General features: G+C 36.9%; 1 protein-coding gene across 1 annotated transcript in view; it reads left to right on the top strand.

Annotated features, from left to right (window-relative positions):
* HDX (highly divergent homeobox) overlaps window positions 1–12,751 on the top strand; it is a 137,577-nt gene that overhangs the window by 76,838 nt on the left and 47,988 nt on the right. The window contains exon 4 of the mRNA XM_084869597.1: window positions 7,653–7,706. Within this exon, the coding sequence (XP_084725723.1) occupies window positions 7,653–7,706 (54 nt within the window). The remainder of the gene's footprint in view (window positions 1–7,652; window positions 7,707–12,751) is intronic.

Raw genomic sequence — 12,751 nt, 5'->3', positions numbered from 1 at the left:
TGTACACAGTCTGCCAAGATCCATGTACTAGCTGATGCAAACCTCTATTCCTTTCTCCATCACAATCAGATTCCCAGTGGCCAGACCCACAGATTCCCCTGAAGTCCCTCTGATGAAATATCAAAGCAGGGGCTCCCACAGTGCTGAGGGAGGATGTTTATCCCCTCCAATTTATCTCTTTTTATTGGAGAATACCTGGTTAGTAGAGATTTTTTTTCTATGGTACTGTTCTATCCTGGAGAAGAAGCAGTATGGTCAATGTGTAGCCACAGTTATTACCTTTCTAGTGCAGTCTGTTTTGGTCTCTGAGGTACAGGGGATACTTTATTTTTTAAATTCTTTATTGTTTAAAGTATTACTTGGTCTCCATTCTCTCCCCCCCCCCCCGCCCCGTATTGTCATCTTTCCAGCCGCCCCACCCCCAAGCTAATGCCCTCACCTACAGGAGGTATTTTAGCCTCAACTTTGTGTTCAAGTATTTTCCCAGTAGTGTCGTGCTCTTGAATAGATGTTAGTTGTTCTTCACACGACTTTCTCCTTTTACCTCTTCTCTCTGTTGTAAGGTACTAGTCATTGGATTTGAGTCCCATCTGAATAAACTGGGATAATGTCACCATTTAATACACTACAGTATATCTACCTAAATTTTTCTAAATTTTGTTGCTCTTTTAAAAAAAAGAAACATTTGTTCTCATTGGTTTTTCTATTAAGTTTCTTCCATTATCTATATTCCCTCCCTACCCATTTATTCCTTTAATTTTATCTTCCTTTGCCATTTTTTTAAACCAGATTGCCTGTTTGTTGTTGTTGAATTACAAGGGTTCTTTATAAATTATGGATATTAGCCCCTTATCAGATATAACATTTACAAATATATTCTTCCATTCCATGGGTTGCTTTTTTGTTCCATTGATTGTGTCTTTTGATGCACAATAGTTTTAAACTTTGATGTATTTTATCTATTTTCCCTTTGTTGTCTATGCTTTTGGTGTTATATTTTATTTTATTTTATTTTCCTTTTTATGACACTTATTGGGGTGACACTGGTTAAAAAATTACTCAGGTTTCAAGTATACAATCCTACAGCATATCATCTGTACACTGTATTGTGTGTTCACCAACTCAAATTAACTCTCAGTCCATCACCATTTATCTGCCTTTTACTCTTCTCCACTCCTCCTTTTCTCCTCCCTCAGCAGTTACCATACTATAGTCCCTGTCCATGAGATTTTTTTTTTTGCTCAATCTCTCTACCCCTGACCCAGCCAACCCCCAGAAAGCTAGTCAGCCTGCACTCTATCTATGAGTCTATGTGTCTGTATTTTGTTCATCAGTTTATTTTGTTTATTAAATTCCACATATCAGTGAAATCATATGGTACTTGTCTTACTCTGGCTTATTTCACTTAGCATAATGCCCTCAAGGTCCATCCATATTGTTGCAAAAGGTAGTATTTCCTTCTTTTTATGGCCAAGTAGAAGTAGTATTCCATGGTGTCATATTTTAGAAATTATTGACAAGTCGAATGAAATTATTTCTCTGTCTTTTTCTAATAATTTTATAGTTTTAACCTTTATATTTAGACTTTTGTTTCACTTAAGCTAATTTTATATATGGTATTAGGTAAAGGTCTTTATTAAATGGGTCTGTTATAGACATACTATAGTTGAATCCTGTTTTTTAATTCATTATTTTAATCTGTCTTTAATTTGGTAATTCAATCCAATTACCCTTAAAATAATAACTGATAGCAAAGGATTTACTATTGCCATTATATTTTGTTGTTTGTATGCCTTATGTTTTCATCCCTAATTTTCTCTATTACTACCTTATTTTCTGTTTGATTTAATTTAAATGCTTCTTTTGGTACAACAAAGAGACATGTGCAAAGAGAAGACATAGAACCATGATTTATGTTAAGAATACAAGTCCAAACCCAGGAAGAACTGTAGCTTAATAAGAGCAATAAATATTTTGCTGTTTAAGGAGCTGAACTCTGAATACACATGTCATAAGACATTTCATTTCAATTGTATAAGTACATTTAGGACTTAAGGCTAACACTCAACAATTTATTTTCCTAAGTTAGTAAAGAATTTCTATATATACTCAAATGTATTTTTACATGAGTAGAATTAATATAGTTTACAATGTTAGAAAGAATAATTTTAGGAGATAAATATTTGTATTTATATACTCCCTAGGACTTTTGGATTAGAAAATAATCATTTCACATATTAATTTATATTGTTTTACTTATATCTCTGCACTTTTTTAAAACAGCTAGCATTTTTAGAATCAGCATTGTAAAATCAGGTTTGTTTTGTGATGTATGAGTACTTTTTATCATTTATTTGAAACATCTTGTAATTCTAGGTTTTCTGATCTTATTTTTTTTTTGTGATTTGGAAAAAAGTATAACTACTAAAATCATGTAGGAAAAAAAATCTCAATTAGCATTTTGGTTGTCAACTACAGGACGTTTTCTGGCTAGTAAAATTTTCTAAACACTAGTTTCATATTACTTAATAGAAGAAAATGTCATGTGCTTAGAGGAAGTGTTAGATGCTTGGCCAAAAGTTGTCGATTGAAATTACCAATTGTAAGGCTTATTTACTTCTAAATGCTTTTCCAGAGTAGGTAGAGAGAAGAGGGGTGGTGGATATTTTAAAATAAGGCACTACATCTTTTCTCCTTTGCTCCTGAGCACATTGTTTTCAACCTGAAGCACCTATTTCCCTCCTCCCATTACCTACTCCATGTAACGGAGCCTTGTATATTTACACTCTTGGCCTTTTGTTAAATTTCAGCAAGTGAAGCTAGTGAATAATGAAGGCTCAAGTGAATTCAACCAATCCATCAGCCTATAAATGTATTGATTGCCTACCACATGCCCAGCCATGCCCTCTGTGCACTATCCCTCATAATTGAAAAAATCTAGGAAACACTGCTTATTAAAACAGAATGATTGATAGGTTTTAATGCTCAACTGATAACAAAACAACTGACAGAAAGCTAAAACATTGATTTATGAATCTCTTACTGCTGAACTTTGCTGAAAGACATAGTTATTGTCTGATTGTTTCAGTAAATCAAATTTCATTTAATGACGTATTACTAATATCGTTTGTTTTCCTAACATAAAATTTATTTCACATAAGAACTTTACTAACCTCCTAAATTTGCATTAAATATTTTAAATAGAATATCCAACATATGTGTAGAACTGTCTTTATAATAGAACAAATTTTTGAAATCAAACAAATGCATTTTTGTCTATATCCCCTCTAACTCTATAAAAATAGTTAGACTAAACTGTTTTAAACATGATATCCTGCCCTTAATAAGCTCATAGCTTAGCAGAAATATTATAGCAGAATTATATTTAGGGTCTAAATTGTATAAAAATAAATATAGTAAAATTTCTTTAAATTTTTTATATAATTTATCAAAGTAACTATATAGATGCCTTTCTATGAATATGTAACAATATATAGTAATGATTATATATAACATATAATTAATATTCTAATATGTGGTATTTATGGTATCTATTGTAAGTATAATTTTTCATGAAAAAGATAAGCATTGATAATTGGATTCACAAACCTTAACTAGCCACATAATGTGATTTCCGTTTATATTAAAACAAGTGTATCTACTATTAGCCAAAAATAGCAGATTTCTGTTAGGCACTTCCTGCATTTACATTCAATTTTATGATGTCCATAAAAAGACTACTTCAGTAATCAATAGACTGTCTAGTTTTAGTCTATCTCATGCACAAGATTTTTCCTTAGAAATATGTTTTATATTTCTCTTCTCAGTTTCTACCTCCACTAATTTAGTTCCAAGCCTGGACTACCTACCTCTTGACTAAAATGGCTACTCCCACAGCAGGAGCAGCTGCTAGCAGGCCCAGGGTGAGACTGAGTCTCTGCACCTATCAAAAACCAGAGACAATCTAGACTCTGGCCTGACCCCACCAGCTGATGCAGGCCTTCTAATGTGTGTTCTAGAAAGAGCACAGGGAGCTGCATAGGTGGATGGCAAGAGGGGACATGACTGTGGACACCCCAGGGAGGCTGTCCTGATGGCTGAAAATACTGGAGCACAGCTGCTTTGAACATCCCTGATGGTGTCACCTACCTGGCATCACACATCAAGGACACTCACTGAGTGGCTTTGTGGTGCAAAGCTCTCTGCCAGGTTCCTCCAGGACACAGAACATGCCTTTATCCAAGACATTACCCTGAAATAGCAGTTCAGACTATTCAACAGCCACTCAGAGGGCGGTCCATAGCCATTCAACTGACCAGGATGAGCCATCCCCCCTCCCCAGTGCATGAATTCATGCACTGAGACTTTAGTTAGATATATTGTAAATGTACTTGGTATTCATGGCCTTCAAAAAGTGACCCCTAACTCCCTTTATAGTTCTAGTTGAACTGACAATTCCCAAAGATACCTTATCCTTTTACTCATACTACTCTTTTCCCCCAGAGTGCTTTTTATTTCTGCTTATCAAAATTCTTCTCATCTTTTAAGATTTGTCTAAGATATCAATACTCAAGTTGATGCAATTTTTCCATATGTTAATTTTCTATACCACTTCATTTATTGTACCTCCCTTAAGACACTTATCATAGCTTTCTTTGTATTAAAGTCACTCGTGTACCTGTCTTATTTTTCCCTCTCAGATCGTAGGTCTTGCCCTTCAGGAAGTTATGTTTTACCTATCTTAGTTTTATTTTATGTATAGAACCTAGTACAGAAGAGATGCCTGATAAATATTTGAACAGAATTCAAATAAGTTACCTTTGGAAGTTACCTTTGGAAGTTATCTATACTTATTGCAATAACGTTCAATTTGTCAAAAAGTTTTTGAAGTCCTTCACAATTGTTTTAAGGGCCTAGGGGATTATTTAAAAAGCTTTCAGCTGTGACACATCTTCATCATTTTAGGGAAAATTTGATTTTGGAAAGTAAAATTTATTCTTAGTCAGGTTTAGTGAATAATATAAATGTTCAATCTGAGCTGTTATATTTTCAGTTATTGAAAAAGAAATATGAAGCAATGATATAGAATCTCTGGATGAGTTATGAACAAAAAACTTCAAAAGGAGAGCTCCCTAAATGATTTCAATAATTACAATATCATTGTAATGACTTTATAACTTTCTAAGTTTTCTAGTTTGAAGCATACAGTACTCATTTGAATGTATGAGTTATAACATATTTGTCAAATGCATCTTGATTCTTTGTAGAATTTTGCAGTTTTCTAAACTAGGATGTTAAAAATATATTTGGAATTTAAATATTATTTAAACAAGAATAATATTTTCTTGCTGTTTGGAAATATTGTATTTTATAGTTTCTAGTGAAGGAGAAACTTTGCCATCACTATTGCACAAAAGAAAATTTCCCAAGTTGGATGGGAAACATATTTATACAGTACTTTGAATCAAAAAAGCTTACAAATTCAACTACTATACCTGGGTGTTTTGAGTTTTACCAGAAATATACAGAACTTAAGAAGAGATTCAAAGCCAACAATAGAGGGCTATAAGACAAAAAAGTGAAAGTCATCTCTTCACAAATCTCATGGAATTTATAGCATTGGTATATTAATGTGGTCACAGAAGTTTTCAATTTTATTCATTACATGCAATTGGCTTAAGCAAAAAACCACATTTTATATTATTAAAATGTATGATGTCCATCTTTAAAGATACTACATTAAGTGTTTTTATTATATGTACTATTTTATATGTAAGTTTTTAATAGTTACTGGGTCTCTTGTAATTCATTTGGTTTAACATATTTTCTCTAAGAACATTATATAGTCAGTTTAAACATTATCCTAATAGATGGGAGTATGTAAAGAGATAGTCCATAATAGTTGGATATCTCTATTATTTCAAGAGTATATTAAATGATAATTTTAGCAGCGTTACCTCCTTCGTTGAGGTTAGCAATCAATTTAGCTTATAAACATTATATCATATGCCAATTATTGGTGCGAAGACAAGAAACTATTGTATATATTTTAAATAATATTTCCATAGAAGTTTTGTTATCACTCTCAGTTTACTATTTTAAAAATAAATTATCAAACTTCATGACCCTCAGTGATTCTAGTTAATTGGCATTTTACTGTAGTGGGATTTTAACTTGAGTAAATATATTTTTTAAATTTTCTTGAAAATATTATTTGGAGTTTACATCAGTGTAGCCTATCCTTATCATATTGGCGTATTTTGAACTCAAAGTAAAATGGTAAGTAAAATAACTAAGAATAGTAATTCTATCTAATAAAAGAGTAATATTAAAATTGACCGTCACTCCAACACACAAGATGGCCGCCCCCATGTGATCAAATATGGCTGCCCCCATGTGGACACAGGATGCTGCCACAAATAGCTGGCAGGGGAGGGCAATTGTAGGCGATCAGGCCAGCAAGGGAGGGCAGTTAGGGGTGACCTGGCCAGCAGAGGAGGGCAGCTGAGGAAACCAGGCCAGCAGTGGAGGACAGTTGGGGGGGACCTAGGCCTGCAGGGTGGGAATTTGGGCGGGGGGGGAGATCAAGCCTTCAGGGGAGGGAAGTTGGGAAAAACCAGGCCAGCAGAGGAGGGCTGTTATAGGCAATCGGGCTGGCTGTTGGTCAGTTAGGTTTCTATCAGGCTGGCAGGGGAGTAATTAGTGGCAATCAGGCAGGCAGGTAGGTGAGTGGTTGGAAGCCAGCAGTCCTGGATTGTGAGAGAGGTCCACTATTGGAGAGGGTTCAGGCTGGGCTGAGGGACACACACAAAATTTGTGCACTGGGCCTCTAGTAATTTAAATAATTGACAATATTACTTAACTATTTACATTGACTAATCATCACTTCTTATTAGTAGGCATAATAGTAATTCATAGGCTACGTCTGAATATAAGTCATCAAACACAATAAATGCTTCATTGAATACCATTTTCCCACCACTTAGCAATATTGATTTGCCTTATCAGTTTCTCAGGAGGTATGCATTTGAGAAGAAAGGAGAGGGCAAGTGAGAATTTGGAGTACTTCAAAACTTTGTCTATCCCCAGGAAAAAAGTATGGCAAAGTACAGGCTAACCTGAGGCATAGTTCATAGAATCAGCTTGGTATCTATAACAATCCCCCCAAATCCAACTGGAGTAGTATCTACTTGTCTGGCAATGCTGACATAGTAAGCTGCTGCTAGGTATTTATTTGTCTTAGCAGTTTCTGCTTTAAAATAAACTTAAATTTATGTAGGATGAATAAATCTTGAGACCTACTATACAACATGACTACAGTTAATAATTTAATTATTGTAACTCATCTCACAGAACACTGCAATTTTATTATAAAAATGTTATTGTCCATAGATTTCCAGGCCTTAACAATGTCCCATAATGTGTCTTAAATTTTCAGGGGAACTTTGCACCACTTCAAAAATTTCCCCACCAAAGAAGGCCCTTTAAGCCTGTTGCATTCAGTAAGAAGACAGAATTGTCTAGATGGGGAATATGCTCTGAATGAAAACTTGCCTTGAAGTCTTATATGAATTTTTTTTTGTGTGTGTTGATCACCTTTCCAAGTCGGAGTAATGCATACCTTACTGAGATTCCATTTGTTGTTTCCACAGATTTCAGGAAATCTAACTGTGCCTTGGATTACAGGGTGTTCTAGAAAAAGAGCAGTAAGTAATCTTTCATTTAAAGGAATAAATGTGTTTTCTCCTATGGTGTTAGTAGGAATGTCACTGAGAGAACTATAATAATATTTGTAAAGTTGGCAAAACTGAACCTCAATAAGACTGCATTATCTCAAAGAACATATTTTGTGATCATATTATTTATACATGCTACAAAGGTAACAAATAAAATGCAGTAATCAGCACACTAAATAATCCTTGAGAAGGTTTTTGCAGTTTTAAAAAGCATTCAGAGATAATTAATACAACATCATACTTTTTTACTTCTAATGAACCCAGTTAATTTGATCATATAATTGAATTATGATTGATATAAACATCTCAGTCAACATTAAACAATCTATATTAGTAGTAGTCCACTTTGGTATTTACCAGTGATGAATAACTAATATTTTAACAATTTTGTTTTTATGATATAACTTTTGTGATGTTTATAATATGAATATAACAGAACTACATTGAAGTTGTGTTTTCTCATCAAAGCCTGCTCAGTTGGTCTGTAGAGGACAATAAATCTGCATTTAACAAGTACATCAGGAAATTTTGGTGTAACTAGTCTATACATGGAAAATTATTAAAATATTTTAATATACAAGAGACATGAATTGACTTTAAAAAGATAACTCAAGTTATTGTATGTTAGATAGGTTTGGATATAATAAAATGGAAGCCAGGTCAGTAGTACTGGACAGGATTATATAGACTCCTTTTATTCCTGCACAAAATAGAACTATATACGATGCAAGTTTTACAGGAGGTCACCAAAGTAGAATTTGAAGGATGGAAAGAAAGCAACTAGTTAGGGACTCCAAAATTTGGAGGAACTACATGGTATTTTGTCCCCACAAAATGGCAGAAAGTTACACAAGCTATGCATCTCATGATCCCTAACAACTGCATAAAAAATAAAATATCTAGAAATGTCCCGGCCCGTGGGGCAACAATGGGGGCACACAGGAACCACCTAAGAGAATGAGGCAAACAAGGAATGCGAAAGAATGGAGGCAAGACAAGGTTCTGATCAAGCCTCAATTTTATTCTCTGAAATGGCTGTATTTATACAGCAGAAACAAAGGGGGGCAGGATTGCCTATGCAGAGGGGTCTTTGGCATCTGGCAACACAGGATTGGCTAACTACCAGGGAGGTGTAACAGTCAAAGGTGCAACATTCCAAGGCTGGGATATCTAGGGGGGAGGATCAGGAAGGGGAAGTGGCAGGAAGATGCTAAGCAGGAAGATGCTAAGCTGCAGGTTAATCTTATCTTCTGGCCAAGCCCTCAGGGCACCGCATAACTTCTGCTAGAAGGAACTTAATTCTATTTTTTTAAGACTGAGTTGCTTGCCTCAACTCTGCTGGCTCCCAACATCTCCTCCCTTTGTATTAATTGAGGGTGGGCCTTAATCGATTGGGGGAGTAGTGACCTGGTTCCTCCGTGGGTTTCCCAGGCCCACCAGTGTTAGCAGCTCTTGGTATCTTTTGGGGAGGAGAGGCAGATCCAATTGGATTTGTATTGATACCAACCTCTATGCAAACCAGGTATGCTCACAGGGAAATCCAGAGGGGGTCAAAATTTTCCCATGACCTTCCCTTAGGAAGAGGGGGTCGGAAAATTTTTTGGACCTTCCCTTGCAATGCTTTGCTCTGCACCCATATCGGTACCCATACCTTTCTCCCAGTGAGGAGTAGGTAAGCATTCCTCTGGTCATCATGCTGTCCCCGCAGGGAGGGAGCGATGATAAAGTTCATAATCTTGCTCATGGTCACCTACGGCTAAACGGTGGTAATGTACCTGGATGGGTTTGGCCAAGATGCTGTCAATATGTTGTTTTACAAAATCTGTTAACCTCCGAAAAGCCCAGGGGCCAAAGGATAGGATTAATAAGAAACCTATGAGGGGGCCCAGAATGGGGAGAAGGTAGGGGAGAAGTCCGTTTAGTCCGCTCCAGAGAGGGTTCTTTCCGCTGCTTTCTTGTCTCGGTCGATTCCAGCCTTGTTGGGGAAGAAACAGCAACGTTCCTGTAGGGCTAAGCATATCCCTCCCTGCTCTGCTCTGAGTAAGTCTAACCTTCTCCTATTTTGTAGAACAACTTCAACTAAGGAGTAAATTTGGTCTTGGAGATCATTAATGATACTAGAGAGGGCTTGGACATCATTGATTACTTGATTAGATAACTTAGTATAAGAATGTACAGCCACTCCTAGCCCCGCATTATTACTGAATCTGATAAAACTCTTTTCTGGTTTATGCTTCCTTCTACCTAGCTGACTCGGTGGAGGCTGTTGTACAGGAGGCCTGATGCCTTTCGCCTGCTGTACGATCTTCTGTATCACAATTTTAAAAAGTTTTTAAAGTATAAAAAGCATGACTGAGCCTCTCTTGAGGTGACACATTATATCTGTCTCCTCCTTTTTTGTTTTTAAAAATGATTTTAAGAGTATGAATGGCTCTTTCTACAATTGAGTGATATCTATTTGACCAGATTTCATTAGGTTGGGCACCATTTTGTCCCGGCCCGCGGGGCAACAACGGGGGCACGCAGGAACCACCTAAGAGAATGAGGCAAACAAGGAACGCGAAAGAATGGAGGCAAGACAAGGTTCTGATCAAGCCTCAATTTTATTCTCTGAAATGGCTGTATTTATACAGCAGAAACAAAGGGGGGCAGGGTTGCCTGTGCAGAGGGGTCTTTGGCATCTGGCAACACAGGATTGGCTAACTACCAGGGAGGTGTAACAGTCCAAGGTGCAACATTCCAAGGCTGGGCTATCTAGGGGGGAAGATCAGGAAGGGGAAGTGGCAGGAAGATGCTAAGCAGGAAGATGCTAAGCTGCAGGTTAATCTTATCTTCTGGCCAAGCCCTCAGGGCACCGCATAACTTCTGCTAGAAGGAACTTAATTCTATTTTCTTAAGACTGAGTTGCTTGCCTCAACTCTGCTGGCTCCCAACATAGAAATAAATTTTACCAAAGTGGTAAAAGACCAGTACTCAGAAAATTATATGACTGAAGAAAGAAACTGAAGAAGCTACAAATATATAGAACATATAACTTGCTTATTGGTAGGAAGAAATGAAATCATTAATTAAAATATCCATACTTCCCCAAACAATTTGTAGATTCCACTCAATTCTCATCAAAATACCCTTGACATTTTTCATAGAAATAGAACAAATAATTTTTAAAAATGTCTGGAGTCACAAAAGACCATGAAGAGCCACAACAATCTTAAGAAAGAAGAACAAACTTGGAGGTATTAGGCTACCAAATATCAAACTATAGTACAAGACTATAACACTCAAAACAGCAATGGACTGGCATAAAAACTGACACATGAATCAATGGAACAGAATAGAAAGCCCAGAAATAAACCTACACCTAGATGCTCAATTAATATATGAGAAAGTAGGTAAGAACATATAATGGTGTATATACAGTCTATTCAATAAATTGTGTGGGCAAACTGAGCAGATACATCCAAAAGTGAAACTAGACCATTTTATTACACCATATACAAAAATAAACTCAAAACGGATTAAAGATGTCAAGACTCAAAACCATAAAACTCTAGAAGAAAGCATAAGCAGTAAAATATCTAAAACTAGAGGCCTGGTGCATGAAATTTGTGCATGGGGGTCCCTCAGCCCCACCTGCACCCTCTCCAACCTGGGACCCCTCAGAGGATGTCTGACTGCCAGTTTAAGCCCAATCCCGCAATCCAAGACCACTGGCTGCTAACCATTCAACTGTCTGCCTTCCTATTGCCCCTAACTGATCTCCTGCCTGCCTGATTACCCCTAACCACTTCTGCCTGCCTGCCAGGTCACCCCTAAAAGCCCTTTCCTGCTGACCTGGTCGCCCCCAATGTGCATATGGCTGGGGTCCCTAAGCCTGGCCTGTGCCCTCTAGCAGTCCAGGAACCCTCGGGGATGTCCTCAGGGGAGTGAGCCCAAGCCAGCAATTAGACATCCTTAGCTCTGCAATGGAGGTGGGAGAGGCTCCCGCCACCACTTCTGCACTTGCCAGCCATGATCCCATCTCAGGGCTTCTGGCTGAGAGGCACTCCACCTGTGGGAGCACACTGACCACCAGGGGAAGCTCCTGCATTAAGCATATGTCCCCTGGTGATCAGTGTGCATCATAATGATTGGTTGTTCCACCATTGGGTCGATTTGCATATTAGCTTTTTATTGTATTATATCGGATGGGTATAGACTGACAGGTCAGAGGGGAGTGGGATGGACATAGACAAAAGTGTGGTGATGGTTAGAGGTGGGGGGGGGGCTGGGTGCAGGAGAGTAAAGGAGGGGAAATGGGAAACATCTATAACAGTGTCAACAATAGAATAAAAGCAACAATGATATACCACTACACTACACACCTATTAGGTAAAAATGATATATTATGAACTATGCATTTACTACTTTGATAAAATTAAAAAGTTTAAAAAGAAAGAATTTTGTTCAGAAAAGAGTGTTGTTGATTTTTTTTTAATTTTTTAATTTTTTCTTTTTATGGCAATGCTAAGGAAGCTTCAGAGCCCGTGTGAGGGCTGGATTTGTTATTGGGAAGAGAACAAGCAAGATGCAACCAGCAGTATTTTGGATAACCAGCCTGAATTGATTTAAAAGAGAAAGGGACAGATTCCCCAAGCTATAGTTATTTGTAATTTATTTTTTTTATTCTAAATGAAGTCATTTTTGAAACTTAATTCACCCCCCCCCCTTAAAATTAGTCCTTCAGGTTCAGTAAACTTTAGGCCTCACAAAACCTGTGTTAGTTCCTGAAGGTTGGGGTCCCCAAAGGAGTTTGGATTCATTCATTATATTTATTTGCTCCTTTTAATTCTTGTTCTAGGGAGAGTGAGGACAGTTTTTTACTCAGTAATTTTTATAATAAGAATTGTATTGGGATTTTCTCCTTCTTTGGCTGTTTAGAGGTTTACCTTACTGGGAACTCACAGACTTTAAGCTCTTTGAAGATAGGGACAGAGCTGTACGTATTGTGTTTCTATAGTACAGGCACAAAGTTA

This window comes from Pipistrellus hanaki, assembly GCF_964339955.1.
Source record: "Pipistrellus hanaki genome assembly, chromosome: X".
Lineage (NCBI taxonomy): Eukaryota > Metazoa > Chordata > Mammalia > Chiroptera > Vespertilionidae > Pipistrellus > Pipistrellus hanaki.
The sequence above is the reverse complement of the archived record's forward strand: the minus strand, read 5'-3'. Positions and strand labels throughout refer to the sequence as shown.